This window comes from Salarias fasciatus, chromosome 23 (assembly GCF_902148845.1).
Source record: "Salarias fasciatus chromosome 23, fSalaFa1.1, whole genome shotgun sequence".
Classification (NCBI taxonomy): Eukaryota; Metazoa; Chordata; class Actinopteri; order Blenniiformes; family Blenniidae; genus Salarias; species Salarias fasciatus.
In genome coordinates, this window is record NC_043766.1 from 30,115,642 (window position 1) to 30,143,370 (window position 27,729).

The 27,729-nt window shown below is 38.8% G+C and overlaps 1 protein-coding gene across 1 annotated transcript in view; it reads left to right on the forward strand.

The window, feature by feature from the left end:
• LOC115381578 (BMP/retinoic acid-inducible neural-specific protein 3-like) overlaps positions 1-27,729 on the forward strand; it is a 77,047-nt gene that overhangs the window by 15,707 nt on the left and 33,611 nt on the right. The window contains exons 2-3 of the mRNA XM_030083063.1: positions 2,987-3,375; positions 25,267-25,457. Coding sequence (XP_029938923.1) covers positions 3,155-3,375; positions 25,267-25,457 — 412 coding nt within the window. The 5' untranslated portion in view covers positions 2,987-3,154. The remainder of the gene's footprint in view (positions 1-2,986; positions 3,376-25,266; positions 25,458-27,729) is intronic.

Here is a 27,729-nt window from a genome sequence, read left to right on the forward strand (position 1 = left end):
TTTTCATACAACTAATAAGGTCTGAAAAACTTTTTCTTGCCTGTAAATATTAAGTTTTTGAGTTCTGCACAAACATCTCTACTCCAGAATATATGCAATGGATCATTAGGAGGCTACACAGTGGCGTAGGGGTGGACACTCTTAAAGAAAAGTGTTACGTATGCGGTTTCGAGTGCAGGGGATCTTTCTGTGTGGAATCTGCACAGGTTTTTCCCAAGTACTCCAGGGCAAGAAAGCATAGGTCTGACATTTATTGGTGCTTTTAAAATGTTCTGTAGGTGTGAATTTAAGTGTAAGTAATTGTGTGTTTGCCCTGTAAATGGACTGGTGACCCGTCCAGGTGTAACCTGCCTTCATCTGCAGTTAGCTGGACTGGCTGTAGCTGTTTGTGTGACCATAAGTGGATAAAGTGGTTCAGAGCAGGGATGGGCAACTCTGAACCAAACATTAATAGCCAACTGAAAACCTCTGGCTTCGTCTTATTCAATCATCTCTTATTGTCAACTAAGAATGCATTTAATATCACAGTATCAAAGGAATGATTTGGAATTGATGTGCAAAAATGTGAATAATTGCCTTTTTTTTCTGACATTTTAATAAATGGTCAGAGGGGCCACAGCGAAGGCTGACTGGGGCCACATTTAGTCCACAAGTTACTTCTGTTGAGTAAAGGAAATAGATGGATTATTAAAATCATTAAACACTTCTTGAGAGAGAGAGAGAGAGAGAGAGAGAGAGAGAGAGAGAGAGAGAGAGAGAGAGAAACAACTGCAATGTGCCACTGTGATGTATCATTTATATAAATTTGTTTTTCCCTGAAGACAGTGACTTATTCTATTTTGAGATTTTTTTTTTTTTTTGTCAAGGCGTGTCACACATAAGGCCCGTGGGCCAAAACTGGCCCAAGCTCACTACCTTACTGCTATCAAACAAGCCGTAGGCCTCAGAGCCACGCTGTCAGGGTGAGTTTGCAAAAACATGCATAATACAACGGCTTTAGGAGAAGTTTTTGGGACATTTCACAGCTATTGCAGCAGAATGTTTCATTAAATGGGCTTCATGTTGACACTGATGTCATTTTCGTTACTAGCCTATTTGTTCGGGTTTGTAAAAATATAGACTCTCCCATGTGTACTCTGCACTACAACAAATAAAAATTATTTAAAGTTTGAAATGAGAGGTCATTAACATTTTAATATTAATACTTCACCATTCCAGCCCTATCAAGATAAAATTGGGATAATTGGAATTAAAATATGCTTGACACTGCTGATCTATGTGGGGCTCTTAAATAAAGTTAGAACTAAGTTTTAATGCACTTGTAATGATGGTATTATTATTTTTCTTGTCTGCAATTTTGCTTTTGTAGTTTGCAAAATGGAATGATGATTGTTGAAGACATGAATCACAAAACAAGTGAAGTTCTGAGTATTTGTATTTTCTTAAATGCCAATTTCAGGGAGAATGTTTTTTTGAAATGTAATTAAGAGAAAGTTCAAAATGATCCAGTGGTTAATTCAACTGATGTCGCTTTCACCAGTCATCTGGCAGGATCTCCATCTTTGACTTTTTTAAATCAACAGATCCTGACGGGCATTAATATATTCTCATGTGGAATGACCGGACTTCGAGAAGTCTGTCAGGACTGATTTTCAACATAAGGAAAAGTACTGCATGTGATAGCTGGTGATGCAGTGAGTTTCAACAGTGATGCATGAAAGTTGGTCATTAAAATATCTTTATATGTAGGAAAGGTAAACAGTGGTGTTTCTATATGAAAATACTTGGTGGGGCAGGCGTAGTCATGGGCGCAGTCCCAGGCGTGTGTGTGTGCGTGTGCTAATACATGCATGTATCATGCTGTCATGGCTACACACGGAGTTCAACACCACCGTTAAGTACGTGCATATAAGATATATAAGATTGACAAAATATGCTTTCACTCGTCAAAGCTGAGGGCTCACTTGAATAGAAAGGCTTTATGGCGGTTCTTTTGGGAAAAAGACTTTCCTTCATTTTGATGTCCGATTGTTAGCTTTGGCTTTAGCAGCGCCGGACTGTCACGGCTCCCTCAATCTGTCAGTCACTAATCAGTGCCTACCTACAGCAGCAGCCAGTCAGTTCTCAATATGGAAATTTTGTTGCAGTGGGGCTCATGAGCTTGAAGCCTCATTTGTAAAAAAAAATAAATAAATAAAAAATTCCGGTCAGTCTCAATGAACGCAGCGTGCACTTACACATGCGTACTTGTATTTTTGTGGATGGAATACACACTGCTTACACACAAAGAGTTTTATTCACAGACAATATAATACTGCAGATAATCTTGAAGAATTTATAACATGGTTTGCTTTCAGTCCTTTCTGGTGACTCCAGGTAGGGCTGTGCTGCACCTGCAACTCACATGTAAATCCTGAATATCCATCACTTCATTTGTTTCAATTTTTATATTTGGGATGTTGTGAAGCCCAAACATGGTGTATTCTCCTGGCACAGCGAACTCTCCTTAAGGGGGTTTTCTCAGAATCCAAACGTGTATGTGTCTGGTTAATTGGCTACTCCTACTATTTTCTAAACATGACTGTGCATGTGTGATTTTCTGTCTCTGTATTTGGTGTCTCAGCTGGAGTCATTCACAGCTTTTTACAAGATGAACAACTGTATGGGTTTTGTTCATTTATTTCATATATTATGATACTTTTTATGACCTAAAATCTGTCAAAAAACCAAAGCACAGCTTCGGGGTAAAAACTGATAAACTGGAGTTATTCAGTTTGGTGTTTCCTTCAATTCATAGTTTCACCAATCTTTGTCCCAGCATGCATCAGTGATGTCACATTCTAAAGTGTCTATACTGTATCTTCTTGTCACAAAAAAAGCCGCTTTAAATGTACCTCTTTTTTCCTCCCCTTTATATATATGGTTCCTGCCAAACTGCTTCCATCAGTCTCCATCATTGACTGTGTGTGTTTGTTTCCCTTTGTAGGTGTTTGGGGGTCGTTGAAGTGATGCAGGTCCCCCGGTCATCCCAGTGGAGGAGCCAGCTAATGACAAGTGTTTTTGGCTGCTGAACACCTCCTACACCCCCACCCTCCACCCCACCGCCACCACTTCCACCACCACCCTCATCCCTTCTCCCCTCCCTCCATCACTGATGGCTCTATGGGGCGTCGTCAGCCTCAGCCTTCACTGCTGGGTGTGTTTACGGATCGCTGTGACGGCAACAGCAGCGACAGCGAGCCTCCCCAATGACAAACCCGGGGGACCACTGGACTGGCTCTTGTCTGATAAAGGGCCCTTTCACCACTCTCCAGAGTACATCGACTTTGTGGAGAAGAACCGGCAAGGCTTCTCCACCCGATACAAGATATACAGGTGAGTCGTGACTGCAGAATGAAGAGGCACTTTATGCTAATTACTGCTGCCAAATCACTGCTCCATTGCTATTATGTTTATGGAAAGTCCCCCAGCAGTCACCTTAAGTAGACTCCACAGTCACCCTTTGAAGGCTCAGCCATGTATAAATAAAGACAATGTAATAGCAATAAGGTAATGTGTTTAAGTAGCTAGATTAGTTTAACTTGGCTATAACGTTAAGTGAAACGTACATGTAGACTTTCCAAAACTCACCTTTGAAGCCATTTTTCCCCAATATATTAATTTAATATCAGACTAAACCAAAATGTTCACTTTTCAAATATTATTATAATGGTTGAACACTATGTAATGCACTCTTTGTAGTGAATTGGGCATTTGAAGTGTTTGTCTAATCAACAAAATATGACATGAACAATTAAGCAAAAGGAAACAACCCACACATGAGCAGCTTGATTGATGGCAAGCAAACGTGCTGAACTAATCAAAACCAGCCTAATTTACAATGTTTTAATCAAAAGAGTTAAGTCGGAGTGTTGTCACATCAAGCCAAAATACTGCTGTCCTAAATTTAATGGCTTATCTAAAGAAAAACACACTGTCATTGCCTTACGAGACACACTATGTCTAACTTTTTAAATGAGCATAACATCACTGACAGAAATTTGATTTGCACAGTCAACACAATCAAATAGAGTGTCAGAATTATTTAGCCTTTCCATTTTCTACTTTGAAAACATCAATCAGGTGGACAGTCTGAGCGGCAAAGCAAGAAGACCGAAAAATAGCATCTGTCTTATTCTCAGACGGGTGAAACAAAAGTGATTCACATTTTCTTTGCGTCCAACAAATCAGACATAAAGAACATCTGTCTTACTGCTAGATGCACTTTTGAGCAGAGATGGCAAAAGTACTTCAAATGAGTGAGAGGCTTAAATTGCTCATCTGTTTGAGTGGGCCATCTTCCAGTCACAGTGTTGGTAATCTGATCCCCAGTTTGACTCTTCACATGTCGAACTGCCCTTGGGCAAGGCACTGATCCCCAGTTTTCTCCTTAAAGAGGTTGTGCACTTTCCGTAGCAACCCACACCACTGGTGTGTGAATGTGGAAGTGAAGTATGAAGAGCTTTGAGACTGGATACATGAAGTCAAAATCAATTCACCACTTCTCATTTAAGGCGCCATTTACACGCCAACGGAGCTGTTTTTGAAAATGTTCCGGCTCCGTCTCTGGAAACACAGGAAAGCACAAGTTTCCTGAACTGCTGCTGCTGCCCATGCGCACCGCAACCATAGTGAATAGTTCTGCACATGCGAGAGAGCAGTGGTAGCATTTCATCCCATTTCAGCCAAAATAGAGTGTTAACTCACAGTGCGGTTTTAAACCAGATAGCAATGGGTAGTCTCAATGCACAGGTTGGTTTGATATCATTCATTTGTATCGTTCATCAGTGACTGCTGAAACTCGCGCCCTCAGGGCTATTTATCCAGCACTTCAAGCTGTCTCTATTATTGCAGATTATTTATAGAATAATATATAGAAGTGTATGTTGTTTTGTTTTGTGGCTGCACGTTGGCACAGTGAATAGTGCTATTGAGTCACAGCAAGAAGGGCCTTGGTTCACATACTTCCTGGGGCCTTTGACCTTTCTGTGTGGAGTTTGCATGTCAGGTTAATTAGTGACCCTAAATTTCCCCGAGGTGTGAATGTGAGAGTGTATGGTTTTAAGTCTTTATATGTTGGCCCTGCGAAAGAGTGGCAAACTGTCCAGGGTGAACCCCCCCCCCTACTCCTTGCCCAAAGCAGCTGGGATTGGCTCCAGTGACCCTGATAAGGACTAAACGGTTGAGAACATTCATGGATAGTTAATGGGTTTTTTTTTTTTTGTTTGTTTCTTTTGGCCTGTTTTTTGAGTCGTGGGGGAAGGACGCCCTCTCTTGGCCAACTGCCACTGGGTTGAGAGTCACACGTAATGTTCATCTCCTCATCAACTTTAATGTTTATAGCTTATTGTCCCCTGCACGTGTGTGTGTGTGTGTGTGTGTGTGTGTGTGTGTGTGTATGGCTTAATTTCTAAAACAACCAACAGCAATGAACTTGTGGCCTGTCGTGCTAACTTCATTGGTTTCATTGTTTCTGCCGTTTCTCTGTAAACAGACATTATTTTCAAAATGTTGCCGTGTAAACACAGAACTGTTATGAACGTAAAATGAGAAAAGATACATTATCACCTGAAAACTTGCCATATTGGACAGGCAGCCTGTCCAGGGTGTATCCTGCCCTCACCCGTAGTGAGCTTGGATATCCCAGTGCCCCACGACGCTGAACAGAGAAGTCTAGAAAATGGATGGATGAATGGATGATGTCGTGTAAATAGGGCCTGAGGTGAGAAAAGTTCAGACGTGAGCACAGCAGCTTTGCAATGTTCTTAAGGACATTTGAAAGGATCATTGCTTGAATTTATTTATTTTTACCTCCGCCAGGAGGTTATGTAATCACGTCCGTCTGTTGGTTTGTTGGTTGGTGGGGAAGCGCCGCATGCGTAGCGGCTCGCGCCGTGGACCGCGGACGCTCTGCTCCTCTCTATTTTCTCAGCGAGCTGCGCGCCGTGCACCGCCAGTTGTAAAGCTGGACAGAGCAGATCGCACCAGACAGGAAGTCGGCAACGGAAAATATGACAGAATCCGGTCAATTTTCAAATTAAAATGAAGTAAAATAACATAAATTTTGTTGCTTTTCGGTTTTCCTTTTCAGATAAACACACACACACACACACACACACACACACACACACACACACAGGGAGAGAGGGCGAGAGGGCGATAGAGAGAGGTACCGCACGCCACAGCGCTCGGCTCTGATCACACTCACGATCAAAATGTTGTTTTATTATATCTGGTGTTCTTATTGTTGTTGGTGACTGATTTGAGCTGTGGCGGAGGTCTGCGCTCTCTGAGTGCCAATTTCTAGTTTTCCAATGTAACAACGATGATTTCTGATCACACATAGATCATAATCAAAAGTCTGTCTTAGTTTTGAAAATTAAAGGAAGTAATAAGAAAATCATTAAAACTGTTTAGAAATGTTGTTTTAGAAGTGAATTTTACACGTTAAACATTCAATGCCATTTTGAAAGCTATATAAAGAGACGAGATGCGGAACAGTAAATCTCACAGCATGAGTAAATTCAAAGCCTTTCATGATCTCCTCTTACAGCATTTGTATTTCTTCCTAGTGCTATATACTGTTGCTTCCAAATTTACCAGGTGTATTCTGAATTTATCAAAAGAGGGGGTATAAAAGCCAAGGGAACACATTCTGAGTGCGATTTTAGTGTTGACCTCGGTTGTTTCGTGAACTGAATATTTGTAAAACTTGTAGCTGGTACACAGTGAACTGGAATCACTTAGTGTTCTTGCTTTGAAACATTTTGTTTGTTGGCGGCTGGGGAACAATTTTCTACCATTCAGTATAAAAGAAATCTAATCAGTCTTTTAGCAGTTGTCATTTTTTCATCCCTGTCTTACCTTTGCTGTGTCAATTCCCACCTTAAATCATCTCCTTAACATCTGCTTGTAGTAACAATAACACCCCCAAGATTCCCCATCATAATTTAATTCACTATCTGCTATTGATGATGCCCCTTTTTTTGTCTTCCTTTCACAAACTGTACACTCCGTGGACTTGACGTTTTCATGTCTTTTGCTCTAATTTTTGTTAACTTCTATTATGTAAACTCATCTGTGGAGATCAAAAGGATCAAGAAGCCCCTTTTAAGAATTTAAGTGGAATGCAGTACATGTAGGAAGTTATAGCAAAAAGTCATATGAAATAATCCTCAGAAATCTACTGAAGTACAGGTAAGTGCATAGTTGCAAAAAAAAAAAATATAAGAATGTTAGAAGAAACAGATAGAAAGTCACCAGAAATATTAATTTTCCCATGAAAAAAAAAAAAAAAGGTTTTTAAACTTTATTCTACAAAAAAATTGAACCTTTTTTTAATGAGCCTGCGATTTGCTATATCTCTTGCGATGCACAGGTTAAGGAACAGATTAAAGTTGTGGAGAAGGTTATTCTGAGGACATTTCATTCTAAAAGCAAGGCTATTTGAACACTTGTGTAACAGTGGTGGTCGCAGCTGCATTTGAAGAAGGCTTTTATCAGTCTTTCAATGTCTTTTTTTCTGAGCATCCTTTCCTATTGTAACATCAAAATGATAGCAGAAAATGCACCATGACTTTATCTGATATTACAGTGCACAGTGGACAATATGTTTTATTAAAAAAAAAAAAAAAAGCCCATTCATTGCTATTTAATAGGCAGATGGTATTATTTGGCTTGTGTTGTCATGCAGAAAAGGTCCCTCACAGCCGACATTCACGAGACATCCGACATGCCGAGACAGAATCATGATGTATTGCATTCGTGCGTGTTGCTATCAGCTGGCTGTATATCACTTTCCAAACCCTTGGGGAGTCACCTGATCATGTGGTCAGATGAGATATGTTGATTAGCACTGAAAAAAAAAAAAAAAAGAAAAGGAAGAGAAAAAAGACGATTTGTCATGGCAGAAACACAGTCTGAGGTATCGGCATGTGACCAAATTAGTGCAGATTGTGTCATGAATCATATCCGTCCTCGTTTAGAGGGACGCTGTCCACGCTTCGGGAAATGGACAGACAGGGTTCTTGACATCTATGGATCGGTGCGAGCATGCTTTATGGCCTCTGTGATTGGTAGCCGTGTTAGAGCTTTTTAATATTTCCTTCTCTGGCAAAAGGCAGTGGTCCATTGGAGCTGAGCTGCATGGGCGGCGAGATTAATAGTCTTATCATGTGGCCAAGTGATTAGTGAGCTCTTAGTACTTATTACTCTGCATTATCACAGAATCCCCTGAGAGGCTTCTGTCAGCTGCAAGGTTGTGTTTGAGGCCCTCTAGATTACCACAATGCGGCATTGATTAATAGTGATGATATTAAAGGGAAAAACTAACCTAAAAAGTAAATAGCCTGTAAATCTTCCTAAATTGAATTCACTTGGATGCAATCCCATTCGATTTCAAACACAGGAGAGATACAGCTGTGCGTTTCTTTCTCTTTTTTTCTCCCCCTTTCTGTTTTTGGCAAATAAAAGCTGCTTTTGGACGAATGAAATGTGGTGATCATTTTGCCAGCTAACACCTGGAGGTAAAAGATTCAGCAGGCTTGTGTTATTAGAGAAAGTGGACCCTCTGTCGTATTCTCCGAAGGCGGACCAAACTTCATTGATGTGGCCCTGCTGTGCAACAAAGGTCCTTACATTTCCAAATCAACCTCTTGCTGTAGTACAAGAACAGGCAGCGATGCTCCGTGGCACTAATAGCTGACCTTTCTGTCTTGTAAAAGGCAAAGTAATATCTACTTGCCATGCCTCACCACCTGAGGTACGGCACACTGAGCTCTGAGCACATCCTCAAAGACGATCAGTTGTGTATGAATCGTACCAGCCTACCCAAGTGGGCTTTTATGTGTGCTATACATCAATGGTCACTAGGGCTCAAGGGGGTCTGCGGCATTGTTGCTGAAATTGAGATTGCATGCTGAGATTTGCATGCCCCCCCACCAAAAAAAAAAAAAAAAAAAAAAAAAAGGGGGAAGAAATCTAGCACAGCAGGAAAAACAGCTGCTTGTTTAAATTTTTCTGAATCACTGCAACAACAAAGGTGCACCACAGGTCATAATAAGTAGTTCTTTCGCACATGCGTAATAATTTGCCTCCAGTGTCATGACGTTCAGTCCATATTCTCCTGGGACATGGTAGTTTTACAGTTGACAGTCACAGGAAGAGCAGTCCGACTGTCATATATGCATGCAGATGTGTGTGTACTCTGCATTGTTAATGTTTAAAGAACATTGTTCTTTGCTCACGTGTGTGATTTCATTTCAAAAACAACCAACTGCACCAACTCATAGCCCAACATGCTAACTACATTGTATAAGCATTTTATCATCTGCAAATTTCTGTGCAAATGCAAAAGATTTTTGAAATATAAAACACAATAACAATACATTTTTAATTCTTTTTTTTTTTTTACCTGCCCTGTGTAGCATGGAAGCAGCAGAATGGAGGTCTGGCTGCAGTTATGTGCCCGATACGTTTTCACTTGAAATGCTGTTGTGTCAGTTGCACATGACTATTATTAAGCATGCAATTTACATAAAGTTGGATGGGCTGTAGTTAGCCTTTATTTTTATCCTCTTGACTTATGCCATGTTACAAGGTAGGAAATACTTAAAGCAAATATTTGTATCTGCATATTTTCTGTCATTTTATGTCTTTAAAATGTTTTAGGATTTTCAGATCATGAATGCACATTGCAGAGATAATTTGTCGCAGTTCAGTTGCAGTATGTACATTGCCCATGTTGCTTTTGCAGTGACGATAGTGTTTTAGGCACCAGAAACTGCAGCTGGGCCCAAGTTGTGCTTCTCTGAGGTTTTCATATTTAGATTTAGACTTAAAGAAAGTCAACACACAAGGAAATATGTTTATTTATTTATTTATTTATTTATTTATTTATTTATTTATTTATTTATTTCGCTTTTTGTGTAAGTTAAATGGTCCACCAGCATTTGTCTTCATACAAAATTTGGGGACCAAAATTAAAGATGAATGATGTAATTTAATAGATGTCTCAATTGGAGGTTTCTGATTGTCAATCACCCAAAGTTTACTCTTCAGGCTAACTTTACAAAAATCAAGTCCAGTATTGCAACAACACTTTATAAGCCCACATGCAAGCCATTTCATTATTCCATGCAGCAGAGCTGCTTGTATGGAAAGTATCAAAGTTCAATACCCTCACCTGACAACATGAAGCAAACTGGATTTGTGGTTTGACAACATTTAACTTAAAATACAATAACTATAAGGTATAACAGACCCTTTTGTTTGTGGTTTATCTGATATAACACAAGTAATGTCTGAGTTACGGAAGTCCAGTGTGTTGGTGTATTTTATGTATTTTACAAAATGTCCAGTCAACTCTTGACTCATATTGATATGCTGTCTAGGATTCAATCAATCAATCAATCAATCGATCGATCGATCAATCAATCAATCAATCAATCAATCAATCAATCCAAATGAAGGAACTGGAATTGTGAATTAATACAGTTTATTGTATTTTAGGTTTTTGTAAAACAAAAGAATACATGTGTGTTGATAGAAGCTGTGTTACATAAGATGTGATCACAATAAAACCAGAACTGGTTGTTTCTTTGATATTGTATAAAAGCCAATCAAAATTTTGAACTGGCTGCTGAAGCCTTGAAGAACAAAGTCATAAAAACTTATTTTTTTGTAATCTCAAATAAAACAAACAAAATCATAACTACAGCTAAAGGAGCCCTTGAGGCTTTGCAAAGGAGGGATTCATAAATGTGTGTGTCAGTGAGCAAGGCTGTGCTAATTAGGAATTAAAACAATTGAGCTTCAATAATTATCTGTGATTAATATATTCTGTGAGTCTGGGCACGTACAGCACACCCACACTTTGAATTTAACCTGATCAAAAGCAAGCAGCTTTTACTGTTTGATACAGGAGGCATTTCAAGTACGATGAACAGCAGCAGATTTTCCAAACCACAGGGGAGTCTGCAGGTGCTCTGAAGAGGGTTGAGGTGAGTGTTTTAGAGCAGACTCCCCCAGCGCTGCTCCTCAGCATCCCACTGCTTCATTCGCACTGATGTTCTCTGTCTCATCTTGTCTCCTGAAATTCCCTCGGAGGTTTCAGCAAACTCCGAGTTTCCCCTTGTGGTAAATAAACTAGCGGGAGGGAGGGAGAGTGGGAGATGGGTGAATAGTAGATTTTCACATTTTAACACCTGTAACAATTATTTTAAATATCTGAGGTCACACATCCAGATGCCATAAGAGACAATGCAGGTTGAATTAGCTCTGTTAATTGATCAGCTTTTTTTTAACATTACCTCTCAGTGGTATTCAGTTATAATGCCCTGGTGACTGAGATGAATAATTTGCTGCCTGTTTGATTTCAGCAGAGATCACACAGAAAATGGTTATTTTTCTACAAATGGCAAAGTATCATTTTTTTGGAAATTGCTCGTCATGCCCATTTCAACCAGAGTCTCTCATGCCACTCACGAAAGAAACTTCAATATCTCACTATCCACGGACATGGTGTAACCTGTGGGGGAAAAAAATGCAAAAGAAACAGTACTATACATTTTGAAAAACATGCATATTTCAAATCTAAAAGATTGAATAGGATAAAACCATTAAGTAAAACATTTCATGTCAAAGTCATCGCAGTTGCAGGCTGTTTCAAAAGACTTATTACGATTTTAAAAACATTTAGCTCTGACACATCAGCAGTTTATTGTTGAGTAACAACAGTGGAGTCACACATAAACAAATATTGTCAGTATCCAAACAACCTATTTCCTGTGTCCTTGAGAGTCATATTAATGCAAATGTACGCAGTTCTGTCGGGCACAGTTTGTTAAATGATTAAGTAATTAATTTGTTTATATTTAAATTATATTCCGAAATTCATTCAAAGTTCACATCCACTGTGACTGTTGAACGCATTTCTTTGCATGCTATAAAATGACTCATAGGGCCTATCGTAAATAGGACTTGCTCATATATTAACAGGGACAACAGACTTGGCTTGCATACACATGTGAATGCTGACATGTTCACACACTGATCCAGCGTTTTGCATTTTGGGGGTCTGCTTACATGGCAATGCAGCTAGGAGCTACTGAAAACACAACTTTTCGAAAATGCACCGACTCCATCTCCCTGGAAACAGAGGAAAAAAGCTTTTCTAAAATCAAGTTTGGTCGTCTGTCCATAAAAATGTCTGTTGAGTCTCCAGTGTTAATGGTCATAGCGAATGCTGTCAGCATGTGTGTGGTTTCATTACAAAAAGAAACAACAGCACACACTGCATGCTAACTACATTTTTTCAACATCTCGGTGGTTTCTGTCTAAATGGACATTGTTTTCAAAACCTTGTCACGTAAACAAAAAACTTTTATAAAAACAAAGACACAAAAACGATATTTTTTCGCTTGAAACGTGTATACTGTATATTGTATTAATTTGTCACACTTACAAAATGTTACAAGGAGGGATAGATGAGTGAAATAAACAATCTTCACTTAATGCATTTGTCTTCAAGAATGTGGAATATTGGGTGTACCTAACACATTTCGCAACCTGAGATTATGCAGTTTGATTGTAAAATGTTATTTAAATGGTTGTGTCGTTGTTCAGCCTTCAGTAGAGCATTTTCCTCTTCTGGTGGACAAACAAAAACAATGCTGATTACACCTGATTATCCTGCAAACAGGGTCTAAATCTTGTCAGACTCTTTTCTAAGGACTTACATTTCATCTGGTATCACCCACGTTGCTAATTTTGGAAAATAACCTGAAAACCACACGCAAACTAAAAGAGCATCTATTGCGTGAGAGTGGACTACATCATGCTTTATGCAGATTATAGAAAAACTGGTACTGAAGTCTTTTGAATTCCCATCATAATTTAAATGTTTGGCATTGAAAAATCCCCCCACAAACACTTTATATGTGTGAACTTGGACTTAATTGTGTGACCTTCACACTCAGCATATGCTATTAGGCATGTTAAAGCCAGACTCCTAACAGCTTGTTGAAAATACACATGTCCAGTTGTGTTAAATAGATGTCATAGGTTATATCCCACTTGTGATGATTCTTTAGAATTGCACTCTGACTAAAGGATGAATTAAACAACCTGTGTAGAAACATTGAAACAGATAATGAAAGTATGTGGCCTACTATGAATTTGACAATGATTGATCAGCATCAAGTTGGCATGAATGTTTTCTGAATTGGTTATTTTGCAGTGGCATTTAAAGAGGACTGAAACATAACTTTACCCTCCTCTTCCAGTAATGGGCTCTGTCTCTGTCTTATTGCAATAATTAATGAGTACTTTTTGTGCTGCATTTCTGCTGCTCCCTTCCAGTGGTTGCCACTGAAAACGGTCATGTGATCCACATGTTTGATTTAGTGTATTTGCCCAGGGGCGCACAAGCAGTGACATATCTGGGTTGGGATTGGAACCTGCATGCTTCAAATTATCAGCTCTCATTCCTAAAGGCTCATTTGTGCTCCGAGTTAGAAATCATGCATATGTGCACAGACTCATCTTTATGTCCATGCTCTGAGTTTCCTGCGTCCTTAATTCTCATGGAAGCTTACAGATGTTGATGCTGGTTGATTCCCTGTTGAGAATAGATGCCAATAATGGGATTGATGGAAGTTTTCTAATAGCAGCATGCAACACTCGTTATGCTTCCTTCTCGATATCAACAGTAACTTCACATCATCTGCCAACACTACTTATTCTCTCTCAAAAACAACTCTAATTTTCTTCTTGATGTTTGTCCAGCATGTTAATTCAGAGGAACTATTTCTGTCCAGAATTTGTTTGAGACCCAAATTTTCAACAAAGTGCACACATGTTTGTGTGCTTACATAAATAAGTGATGGTATATATTTTTTTTATATTAATTTAATCAATTTCACTACAAAGGGCTGTTGAGTGTATTTTCGGTTGAGCTATGATTTGATGCATTATCATCTTTTCTGTTTATACTCTCAGGAGCAGGAAGGACCAACTTTGATCATTTTTTAGGGCTACAAATATTTCAGCATCAGAATACCAAGCGCCCACCTACAACAAGAACACATGGGGGTCATGGAAGCACATTTATGGAAAAACACTAATTTCTGGGTTTCTGGATAAAATAATCTTTATACAGAAACCCTTCATAAAATAAATGTCTTTTTAAAATGAATGAACTCCCACGCCTGCTTTGGAGTTTGTCTTAGGCTTATCTATTCAGGGTTCTTGCAGAAGTTTGTGTGGCTCACAAAATATCGTCTCAGTACTATTCAGATATCTTTTAATGATTTTCTATGAAATATATCTCATAAAAGGCAGCGGGCATTCACATATGTGTTAGTATTCATGCAAGCTGTTATATTATAGATAAATTAATGATTGAATGACAGTGTTTATGTCTGAAATCAGTGAAATTAGCTCAACTGCTTTCTGTGTGGTTCATGATCAGAATGGCTCTCAAAATTAAATTAGCCGACATAAAATTGTCAGTGACTATTTTGTGAAGAATTGCAAATCTTGCTTGATGTTATGATTGTTTGAAGTGATCCATTTTGACGGTTGGGTTGCAGTTGAAAGGCACATCGCTGGGTACAGAATACAGGGCAGAGGTGATTGAAAGTGACAATATTATTTTCTGGTCTGGTCTTCCTCGTGTGCAGTTCAGATCTGTGCTAAATCCTAATAAATGCTCAATGACAGGAGAAGATGAATTACCAGAATTGGTGCTCGAAGTAGCAGCGTTTGAGCTACCTCAGCAGTGACGGAGTAATGAATTCACACCACATTATGCCTCTACTCAATTTCCGACTTTTCCCACTGATTGAATTTGAAAGATTTTTTTAAGCAAGTCCTTAGAAGGAAACGAAAGCGTGTGCCTACGTGTGTGTGTGTGTGTGTGTGTGTGTGTGTGTGTGTGTATGTGTGTGTGTGTGTGTGTGTGTGTGTGTGTGCGTGTGTTGTGGGGATTCACTGGAGAGCATCCTCGTAGCTTCCAATGCAAACACAATGTGGTCCTTCCGCCTTAGCCACCTGTTCACTGCAAACATTGCCAAGGGAAAGCTGCCATATTCACCAGGGTGAAGGTAGGAGTGTTGACATGCATTTGGCCTCGTTCTGAGCATATTGCATTTGGATAATGAATGTGATTAATTTTTATGAGATAGGATTTCATTTTAAGTAATGTTTAACTGTGGAAAATTCCACCGCGTTGATTAAATGTTATCAAACAGTTTAATTATTAGGGCCACTTGCCAGTAAATAAACGTGGGCGTACAAATTGTCAGAACTACTGTGGCTGAAGATCTATTTACATGCTCTACATAAAATGCTGATGCTAATAATTCCACTCTGATACAGATTTAATGAAAATAATGTTCACCAGAAATTGCCATTGTTGAGAAATAAGTACTTTTAATCTAGATGCTAAAGGTTGTTTTGTTTTCTATTAATTGCAAGGTATTCAAAAATGTTACACATCTCACTTTTAAAAAAATTACCCTATTGCAGTTCTTTATAATACACAACTTCAGTGTTGTTCCTTTCATTATTTTCTTTTTCAAACTATTTATTTTTCCCCAACAGCAGTTTTGTTATAACAATCAACAACTTATGAACAGAAGAAAATGAAATGTATGAATGAAATACAATGAAGACATTGAAAAGCTACACCAATCCGACAATTGCCAGACACACGGAGTAAATTTCAACTTCAGACTTTTACATCAGGTTACATCAGGTTACAATTATTACAAACTCAGCTTCTCAAAAAAGACACAATATAATGTAATACAATGTAAACATATGTGTGTACTAAATATCTCTACAATCCATCTGCAAAGCCACCTCAGTGATTGAATGTTTGGTTAGGTATATAAAATTAAACCAAAATATCTATAATCTGCAAACTGAAAAAAAGCATACAAGCTAAAGTTTGGCTTGACACATACTACACCTACCTGAAAACTACTGAACACCTGAATCATCAACAATATAGCAGTTCTGAGTACTTTTGTAAACTTGGAATAGAAACTGTCATTCAAATGCTTTCAAATACAATATAGTGTTTCATTTTAATCCCCTTGTGGGTATAAATTTGACTTGAACTGAACTGGACTGGACTCGTTCTTGTCTTCAGGCAGGTTAGCTGTCAGATCCTGTTCATCAGCTACAGTTTAGTATTTCAATACAAAGGGACCAGTCTCTGATTGAGATCTGAGATCAATCACAGCTGTCTGAACCTCTTAATCTTAAAGTCCTATCTATTCAGTAAAGTCTACTAGGTGTGTATATCACTGAATGTAAAGTTCATTGCAAGATTAATAGACTCTCAAAAACAGATTCACAGCAGGGACATTTTTGTGCATCAGAAGTAGAAGTCAGAAATACAAACCTTTTGTGAACTCTCAAAGATGCCTAAAGAGAAAATCTGAACTTAAAAGTGTGTTGAAAAATTGTCATACACTTATTTATGAAATGTTGATTAAACCAATAGGAAGATATTTCATTAAGCAGACATTGTTCAGTCAAGTATCTTGCGAAGCGACCTAACACATGACCAAATCACACACATTTCCTCATAGTTGTTAGCTTCATTATTGAATGTCTGAACATCAGTAAGTGCTACTTTTTTCCGAAAAAAGGTTCTACTTACAAAATAGATCTCTTCAACTTTTGTAAGTGTACATGTGTTTGTATTTTATAGTACATTAGAACTTAGTACTAATATTACAGCACCAATTTTCCGAGAGAGCGAGAGAGAGAGAGAGAGAGAGAGAGAGAGAGAGAGAGAGAGAGGGAGAGGGAGAGAGCGAGAGAGAGAGAGAGAGAGAGAGAGAGAGAGAGAGAGAGAGAGAGAGAGAGATTGTTAATCACATTCACCAGTAGAGTGACTGTTGCCATGTTGGTGTTCAGTCCATCCATTGAGAGGAGTATTGGGGTTCAGTGTCTTGTTGCCTTCCAACTGAGAAATAACCTGCTCTGTCAGTTGAGCCTTAGCTAGTTTTTTCAAGTAATTTGTCAGCTATTCACAGCAGTAACATGGATGAATTTCTTGTGGTTGAGAATGAAATACATTGATTTGAATAGTTTATAGCTCACTACACCGCTGGTGTACCCATCAAAAATCACAGTGTGGTTTCAAGATTTTTTTGTTTGTAATTATGACAAAGATTTATTTGTAATTTAGTAAATTTCAGAACTTGTACTTTTTTAACTTTTACAGATTTTTATTTGCAATGTTTCAGTAAACAATAATAGTACTTTTGCCTCCTCTGCTGTATGTTTTCTGTGAGTATAATGTAATCACAAAAAATATAATACGTCCGATCACGTTTTGATAATTAATGCGCTTTTTTATGATGTTACATACAAAAAATTCTACACGCATTCCTAAAAATGCTCAATATTAGAACATAATCCTCACTGTTGAAATGGCAAACGATGTCCAATGACACACTTATAAAAGTTACTGTTTAAAAAAGTTGTCACTCATATTGTCTCTCAGATTATTTTTACAGTTTACTAATAAATATAGCACACATACTGTCACTGTAATTATTTATTTAGTTGATTGTGTATTGGGAACTCAACAGTTAATTTTATTTATTCTTTTTTTTTGTTTTTGTTTTACTTTCCTACACTCTGCCACCAAATCTCAGTCCGACTAGTAGGAGAAAGTTTGCAACCCTGATGCAACTGATGTAGCCCTGTGAAAAAAGGAGTAATGAAATTGATAATAATAATGACTTAGCTGGTTGTGGGAAGGATTGCAACTTCCTAAATTCAACTCTGTGGTGAAACCCATTTCATTTCATCCGTTCCCTGCAGGATGAACCATTTGGCCTATCGGGAGTTTAAGATAAGACAGGGCTAGCTTATCACCGTCAACGATAACTGAAGAAACGAACGACAGCGGGGATTTGCGAATACTTTTTCGGAACCTGTCCTCCAAAGCTTGCTCGCTCCCTCCCTCTTTTACTCTTTTTCTGTGTATGCCAACTACCCCCCACAACCCACCGCCCCCACTGCCTCCCCCCGCAGAACGTGCTGTAGCTTTGAACTACTGCTTTCTCGCTGCAAAGTGGAACTCAAGAGACATAGTGTCCCATTTGAAGAGGTCATTTATTTGTATGGCATGAAATGAGGTGAAGATTAATAGCTACACTAGATATATCTGAGGCAGAGATTAGTCAAAGGCTTTGTCTGAGTACTACAGAGTCAGCAAAAAGGTCAGCAGGTACCACATATCCATTTAACATCATTATGTTTACTTCCAACTGTGCCCACAATTTCTGCTTAATATTGTGTGAATCACCCCCCTGCTTCATGATTATGTAACAGAAAATGATGCACTTTGCAAATCTTTGCCATCAGCTTGTTCTAACTTCTGCTTTCAGTGGTCTGCATGCCAGGCAGTTTACGCTATGTATCATTTAAACATCTGTGTGTTCAAGCTTTCCTCATTACTCCTGCTTTAATGTGATATATACCCTTTTCAAAAGGCCACACTCCCTTCATCCATCATCTGCAGCCAAGGTTGTTCAACCCATTCTGATTAAAGAACTCAAGATTTTTTTTTTTCATAATTTTACACCAAACAGAGAAAAGCAAACAATTGACTGATCCACCACAACAGCACATACGTATATATTAACTAAATATTAATTGTTTCATGTTTTACATTCAATCATATTAATGTCTGCATTGCTTTTTTGTGCTTTTGAACTTCACACAGCATTTAAAAAGAAAGTTCTTTGAGGACACCCCCCCCTTGCTTTTTTTTTTTTTTCTCAACCATGCACAAGTACATTGAGGCTGCACAGGCATCCTCTACCAGAGAAATTTCAATGTTTGAAAAATCTATTGCCATACAGATTTGGGAGAGAAACTGTTCACCACATGAATACTATTAACTACTACTACTACTATTACTACCACTACTACTACTACTACTAATAATAATAATAATAATAATAATAATAATAATAATAATAATAATAATAATAATAATGATAATAATAATAATAATAACAACAACATTAATCACAAGAAATTGCAGCTTATTAACATAATCTCTGCTATACAATGAATCAGTAGTTTCGGTCTTCAAAAAAGTCATACTATTACAGGTCTATTTTATCAATTCTCAATACAGGCAATCGTGGGGCTTAAATTCTTTACGTAATAACATAAATACTGATTCTGAAAATACACTCAAAATTAAATTTAGATTGTTTGCATAAACAGTAGCAAATTATGCATTGATTGATACAGACAATATAATATTATATAGACATTAACATTAAAAATGAAGAGCTTAAAATACAATAATACTGATATGAAATGTTAACAGAACAGTCAAACCAGACTAGCAATAGTAACATAATAAACAATAACAGCAGCGAAAACAACGAGATGGGATGAAACCAAATCAGAGAGAGAAAGATGGGACAAACAAACTAGCAAAACAAACCTTGAAAATCATGGAAGTGGACAGAATACAAAATTATAAACCAGGCCATCAGAGCACTCCCACTATTCGAACTATAATTTTTTAAACAATAATCCAGACCAAACAAGGTGGGAGAAAGGGATCTCTATGAGGGACCCAAAGTTCCCCAAATATATTCTGACAACCAAAATTTGAAGAAATATTTCACAAATGAGCATAGACCATTCAGGAGGGCATTTCAGGAGATGTGCAAGCTAATGGGTAGTTGTGGCCATTGGACACGAGGACAGGACTGGGCCACTCAGGAGGATGCCTTAGGTGAGTGGATTAAGACCTGGGAAAGGGCGAACAGAGCTTGATGGAAGGAAAAGTGGAAATATACAGTCTGCTCAAAGGGCCTCGAAAAAGGGGAGCAGACATGGCCACTTGGAAGAGTTGCCTAAGAACCTCAGTGACGGTATCGGAACAGACAAAAACGGGTTCCTGTTGGCTCCTCGGAGAAAAGCATGGGAAACGATGGAGGCGTATCTAGTTGGACCCCCTCAAAAACAAGCAACGGAACAGAGGGCGATGGGTCCTTCTGGATGCCTCAGAGGTTGGCACGGAACAGATGGAAACTGGCACGGGAATCTACGGGGCGGGTCCCCCTGGACCCAGTTGGACATGGGAACAGACGGAGACAGGTGCAGCTGGACCAGGGGTGCCTAATCCTGTTCCTGGGGAGCCCCTATCCAGCAGGAATAGGATTGGGCACCCCTGAGCTGGATCCTGTCAGAGTTGGGCACAATAACACATGGAGGAGAGTTGTCCCGGACTTTCAGAAGCTTGCACTGGAATTGATGGCGGCGGGTGCTCCTGGACCCCTCAGAGTTTGGCATGGGTACAAGCAGAGGCGGGTCCAGTGGGACAACCTCAGAGTTGGGCAAATGAACTGATGGAAAAGAGTCATCCTGGACTCTCAGAGGCTTGCATAGGAATCGATGGTGGCTGGTCCAGTGGGACAACCTCAGAGATGGGCGAATGAACTGATGGAAAAGAGCTACCCTGAACTCTTGGAGGTTTGCATGGGATTCAATGGCGGCGGGTCTACCTGGACCCCTGAGTTGGGCTTGGCCAAGGCGAGTCCAGCTGGACTTCCTCAGAGTTGTACATGGGCACAGGCAGAGGTGGGTCCAGCTGGACTCCTTCAGAGTTGGACATGGGTACAGGTGGAGGCGGGTCCAGCTGGACTCCTTCAGGAGTCAGGCATAGGAACCGACAGAGAAGAGTCTTCCTGGACTCTCAGAGACTTGCATGGGAATCTATGGCAATGGGTCATCCTGAATCCCTCAGAAATGGGCACAGATACAGATAGAGGCAGATCTGTCTGGACCTCCTCAGAATTGGTCTTGGGAACTGACGGAGATGGATCAAACTGGACTCTCATGGGCAGGGCTCCAGAACCCCCTCAGGTTGGGCACAGGAACAGAACTGAGTCCTCCTGGACTCTAAGAGACTGGTGTGGCAATGGATGGCTAGAGGTACCCTTGAATCCCAGAATTGGGACAGGACAGACTGAGATGGGTCCTCCTGGACCCCTCAGAGACTGAAATGATGAAAAAGGTGTGTCCAGCTACCATCAGTGTTTGGCATGCGAACCAACAGATGGGAGACCTTCTGGACCTTCAGAGGCTGTCATGGGAACATATGGAGGTGGGTCCTCCGGGACTCTATGAGGTTGGGAACAACATCAGAGGGGAGCTCTATTCGGCCCTCTGAGGTACCAAGGAAACCACTCCAATAAAAGTACAAGAACAAACTGACATGGCTTCTCCTGAACCCTCAGAGCCTGTCGAGGGGACAGACCAAGTCAGGTCTTTAACTCTTTGAAGACAGACATGGGAACAGATGAAGCAGTTCCTCCAACAGACACAACCATAAAATGAACAAGTTCGGTCTTCATGGACCCACTCAGAAACTCTTGCGTTTCACTGATCCAGTTATGGATCACAGTGTGCACTTTGTCTGTTCTCCCTGAGCATGTTAAGGTTTTCCATGGTAACACTGACTTCATCAAACAATCCAAGAACATGCATATAAGGTTCAATAGTGGTTCTAAATTTCCTGCATATGTGTGTGTGTGTGTGTGTGTGTGTGTGTGTGTGTGTGTGTGTGTGTGTGTGTGTGCGTGTGCGTGAGTGCGCCCATGCATGCGTGTGTGTGTGTGTGTGTGTGTGTGTGTGTGTGATGAACTTGAGACCTATTCGAAGTCCAAAGTGTATCCTGCCTCTGCCGATATCCTGCTTCAGCCTCACGCAACCTTAAATTGGATGAAGCAGTTATAGACAGGCAGACGGGCAGATTGCACTTTTATTCAGCTCTTATATAAGAGGTCTTCTTTTTTTCAAAGGTAAAATCACCACATATGTAGAAATATGATTCAGGAGCATTCAGCATAAAGTACAGTTACAGATTAAGCGCTCTTGAGCTCGTTACTCAGTTTAAAGAGTTTTTTTTTTTTTCAGTAAAGCAACATGTTTTGACCCTATACTTTTGATCTTCTGCTGCTTTAGTCATACGGAGTTTGGCCTTTGGTCCCCTTTTTCCAATTTGTTATGACAGCGGGTTAGCAGTGGTCAGAAGGCAACTTGTAGCTTGGACTGCTTGAGGCCAAGTGGCAACTCTTTCATCATAATGAGTCGAATTTTCTTTGGGAGGTACTGAGCTAAATGACCTGGTACTACTGCTTAGTATACTGGGTTTATATTTTTTGCAAACACAAGGAAACTGATTCTGAGAAAGCATGAAGCTACTGACTGCTACGTGTGTTTCATATTGAACGTTGAAAACTAAGCTTCAAACATACAATTTCAGTTTTGTCTTTCATTAACAATGGCATGTGCATTTATTTATTTACACTGTTTTAGACTGTTCCACAGTGTTTTTCAATTTAATATTTTATGTTGTTCATTTCTTTCTTTGTTTTTCATTTCAACTGTTACTTACTCTTGATGTTGATTTTTGATCCTTTTTTCATTGGTCTTGCATCATCATCATCATCATCATCATCATCATCCTCATCCTCATCCTGCTTCTTCTCCTTATTATTATCATTATTATTATTATTATTATTATTATTATTATTATTATTATTATTATTATTAGCCATCGCCGTAACAGGTAGTGTAACGGCGTTGGGTTTTGTTCTTGCTCAGTTTCTTCTGTATTATTGTTATTATTACTATTACTATCACTGTGATTATTTCACTCAGCAAAATTATAACAAAATGGTCAAATTCAATCCATCCATCTTCTATTTCTTTTTTATTTTTATTAATTTTACACTGCCATCTGGAAGCGCTAAGCGTGTTGTCTTTGTGGTTACTGAAATATATTTTGAAGTTGCAGGCTGCAGAGACTATTTCAGAGTGGAGTGGATGAAAGGGTACAACCCAGGACAAAATAGCTTGTATATAGAGTGAGGCAATCAAATATGCCAACATTCACGCTAATGGAAGACTAAAGTCTCTTTTATGCTTGACATTAATTAACCATACCAATTTGGAATGAATTATTCTGCATATCCCATTTCTATTTCTGAAGCTCTGCAGGCCTTCAGACATAGAATAAATGTTATAATACCACCGGGACTCATGGGAGCAGTGTTGAGATTAATACTGAAATAACATAAATGGTGAAATGTTTTCAAGAGTGGCTGTATGACACCTGTAGATGTTTAACAGCCACACAGACCACCGCCTCCAATAGTGTCCCCTCAACATCAACATCAGTGCTAACTTTTATAAGTGATCTTCTCATTTCCAACAAGTAACACAATTTTCTTTTTTTCTGAAAATCCATGATGGTAAGAAGGCAGCTGTTTCCACCATTTCAAGATTTTCTTTCTATACATGTGTACATTGGGCATAATCAAGCCTTTAGAGTTACTATATAACACATGCCTTTTATTTGTGGGAGGAAGCTGGAGAAAACCCTCACATGCACAGAGAGAACCAACAAACCAACACACAGAAACAACCCTGAGCCCGATCACACTTGGCTCATCTCGATTTCAGATGACTTTGTTGTCCCTTATTAGATACACCAATATAAGAAAAAATATATAAAAATAGATCAAAGCTGTTCAGTTGAGAGATGCACACATCCTTGAGTAAAGCGTTTATTTTAATTCTTGAATTCACCTTGTCATGCCAACTGTGCAAATATTAAGTATGAAGGACATTTTTCATGGAAGTATTTCTTGAACGTCTTGATACCAGTAGGATAACTTTGTTTCCAGTGAAAGCACTACCAAACAAAATATCAGTTGAAAGAGCTGTGCCTCAGGCAAATATTCAACAGAAATACTAGACCAGAATGTAAGCAGGGTGCCAGGTTGGCCTTTATTGATAGAACATCAATCATATCCTTTTCTCCTTGAGTTTTGCTATACTTCTGCAAAGCATGCCACTTTTGAAACACAGTGTTTTTTCCACCCCTGTGTTATATTTTTACATGGCAGTGGAAAACCAGTTCGAAAGCAGTGAGATTTTTTTTCCCTTACATTTGTTCATCAATCAGATTCCATTATATAGGAATGCTGGCAGATAGTATATTCACTCAGAGTTAAAAAAAAAAAAAAAGTATGTATTTTCTTGTGATCATACTTGAAGTCAGGGAAATGTATCAATGGGAATAAAACAACCAAGAAGGCAGCACAAGCTAACTTAATCAATGCCATTTTCACATTGTTGTAGCATTTTGACTGCTACTTTGTCAACTCATTTTTTTTTTTATTTTAGCATTGAAGCTTTTTTTTCTCGATCCACCTAGTGCTCTATTTGTTTTGATGTATACATATGTTACAATGGGGTTATTAATAGGCACATCAATCAGTTTGGTTAGAACATCTCATGCAATAATCATGGTTTCAATCAATATTTAGGCTGTATTTTCTTCCTCAATGTGCTTTTTAAACATCCTCTCACTGTTTTCATTTCAGCTCTTGTTTGTTTCATTTTGAATCAGGACTGTGTTGACTTTGACAGATTTTTAACATTACCTAAACAGCATGACATGACAAATTGAATTTGCTACTCTGGTTCTCTCTGCTCTGTTGTGACTTTTCTTCTTGTTCTACTAACTGACATTTAGAATACATACATAGAAGCTATCTGTCAATATTTAGGATATACACATTATAAACCCCGTCCAAGATTTCCATTATTATTGAAATTATGAACTCAGCCTTTAGTCCGAGTTCTAAAACAAACAAAAAAAATAAATAAATAAATAAATTTAAAAAAAAAATCAGATACATTATTGCAATATTTGGTACTACTGCCACGTTTTTTTTTTTTTATTTTTGTATTTACACCAACATTCATATTTTCTAATATTTGAGAAAGTGGGTCAAGTGTTTTTTGGTACATTAATGCAACCTACTAATTAGCTTGTATGAAGATGTTCTCAAAACAAAAACATGTGGACAAATGATCACTAACTTATTTATTCAAACACGTGGTCAACAACAGATGATACAGTATAAAAATTAATTTAATTTGATATGTATATGAAAAAAAAATAAATAAATTGAACTTGCAAAGTTCTAGTGTACCCTGCTTGGAAACGAAGTACAAATAAATACAGATTTCCTCAGTAATATTTCAAATGTCACCTGTGTTTTCACTTACATATCAGTTTTTGCTTATATACTGCATGTCAACTAATGATTACCTTTTATGATTTTTCTTCTTTTTCCCCTACAATCTTTTTAGGGAGTTTGGGAGATGGAAAGTGAACAACCTGGCAGTGGAAAGACGAGATTTCCTGGAGTCTCCTTTACCTCTGACTCCCGAGTTCATCAGGAATATTCGACTCTTGGGCCGGCGGCCCACCACCCAGATGATAACTGACAATCTCATCAGGAAGTATGGAACCCACTTCCTGTTGTCAGCAACATTGGGAGGTAAAGAAAAGAAAATCAATCTCTGTATTTTGTGTTTTATTATTGCGATAAGCCTTTGCTTTTTTTATGATTCTTTGGAGGGTCACAGGTAGTGAAATTTATTGCAGCTGATGTTGTGTGTGATTCAAACTACACCGTGGACTGGTTGCCAAGTTATCACAAGGCTTCCATAACAAGTCAGACAACCGCCCACGCACTGGATAATGGAGATCCCTGATTAACCCAACACGCGTGGTTTTTTTCCATAAGAACCCAAAGGATATAAACTAGATTGAGGGCCTCACATGGCAGATGCCTCCACTGGTGTGTGAATGTGTGTGTGAACGGGTGAATGTGAATTGCAGTGAAAATCCATCACTAAGATAAGCTAAATATTAGACTAGAATGTCATGCATGTTATCGATTCATGTTATGTTAGACAAACTAACAGGTATTTTACAGATCGCTGTTTTGTAGACTCAGATGTAGATGAATTGGGTGTATTGATGGATTTTATCCAAATTTAAAGGTGCATTAAGGAGTTTTACAACCTTAAAAATACTTATTTTCCACCATAAACATGTTACACATTTGTAAATACTTATTTTCCACCATAAATATGTTACACATTTTTAATGATGTGTACAATGTGCCCTGACATATTCATTACAAGTACCTCTAACAGCGCTAAATTGTCACTTGAAAGTTGCAGTGCCGGTCCGGCACCAGCATTTTTTGGGGGAGAATTTGAAAGGAATGACGTAATGCGTGCTCCGGCTGGATAGGTATCGTCTTGTCCGCCATTACTCCGCCAGATGCTTAGTGAGCAACAGCTGAGCAGGATCTTCCAGAAAGTAAGAAAAGACTGGCTTCTAGCACTGCCACAGCTCCACACAGACTCCACCAGGTGAAAGAAACTTAAATCTTACTTGAGCGCTTCTAAACGAGCGAAGACGGAGTCCCCCTCTTCCATGCACGGGAGCCACAGGGACGAGTTTTTCACTAAGCTGCATTACGCCCAAGGCCTGCAGGGGGCGCTATTTCGCATAAAACGTGCAAACTCCTTAAGGCACCTTTAAGTATATAGGTATTTAGGCATGTTTGTATCTCCAATCAAGTTTTTTTTTTTTTTTTTTTTTTTTTTTTTTTAACAATTCAATTCAATTCAGCTTTATTTATATTGTGCCAAGTACAACCCAGGTCAGCAGGTCCTCCAACTGAAATGATCACATTGGTCTCTAATTCATGTCCCAAAATTACGAGCAGTAGTTATGTTTTAAAATCAAACTAACCAAGTGTTTTTTTTTTTTTGCTTGTTTGTTTTTTATTTTGTTTCTTTTTGATTTTGTTTGTTGTTTGGTGGCCTTAAAAGTAGTAAAATCTGACCACAAATATAATCCCTGTATTGAATAAGACAGTAAATGAGGCATCATAACTTCATCAAGTTTCTTGACATGATAAGATTTGTGGGATGGATTCATACTATGCCAGATACTCATTCATAGAATTTGTGAAGCCCCACCTCCTTCCTGAAGCTGCTTCCTGTTTGGGAGGATGTTATGGAATAATTTCACCAGATTCTGATTTCCAGAGGCCAGTTCAGGTTTCAGGTCTGTATCGACTGTCAAGGACAAATGAGAGAAAACGAGCAACAGAGGTCAAAGGTCACAGCAGGCCTCATGTCTCAGTTAGGCCTCAAAAGGTTAAGTGACCTTTTGGAGCTCCATTAAAGGAGTGTCTGACACAAATGTTGTTCCAAGACTAACTGCATGGAGAAGAAAAATTACCCCATGAAGATCACAAAGCAGAAAGTTTATATTTGGCATGCACTTGCATGCGCATACACACTCACACTTAATGTGCAACCTAAACTGTATAAATTGTTAACATATTTGTAAGTGCTGCTGTCTTTTTCCTTTTTTTTTTTTTTTTAACTATTTAGTTGATTCATCACCCATTATTTTTGTTGTTGTGGCTTTTGCTGGTGTTGTTTTACAGATACTTCCTAATCTTCAAAAATAGAATCAAAACATTTGGCCAGGCATGATCTCAGTGTTGTGACATGGTACATAGATGCATACAGACAGATTGATTTATTGTTTGCACAGGCAGGGGTGTGACTTCTTGCTGATGCTTTTGTGTCATTACATTTTAAAACTAGAAATTGGCACTCAGAGAGCGCAGACCTCCACCACAGCTGAAATCAGTCACCAACAACAATAAGAACACCATATATAATAAAACAACATTGTGATCGGGGGTGTGATCAGAGCGGAGCGCTGCGGTGTACGGT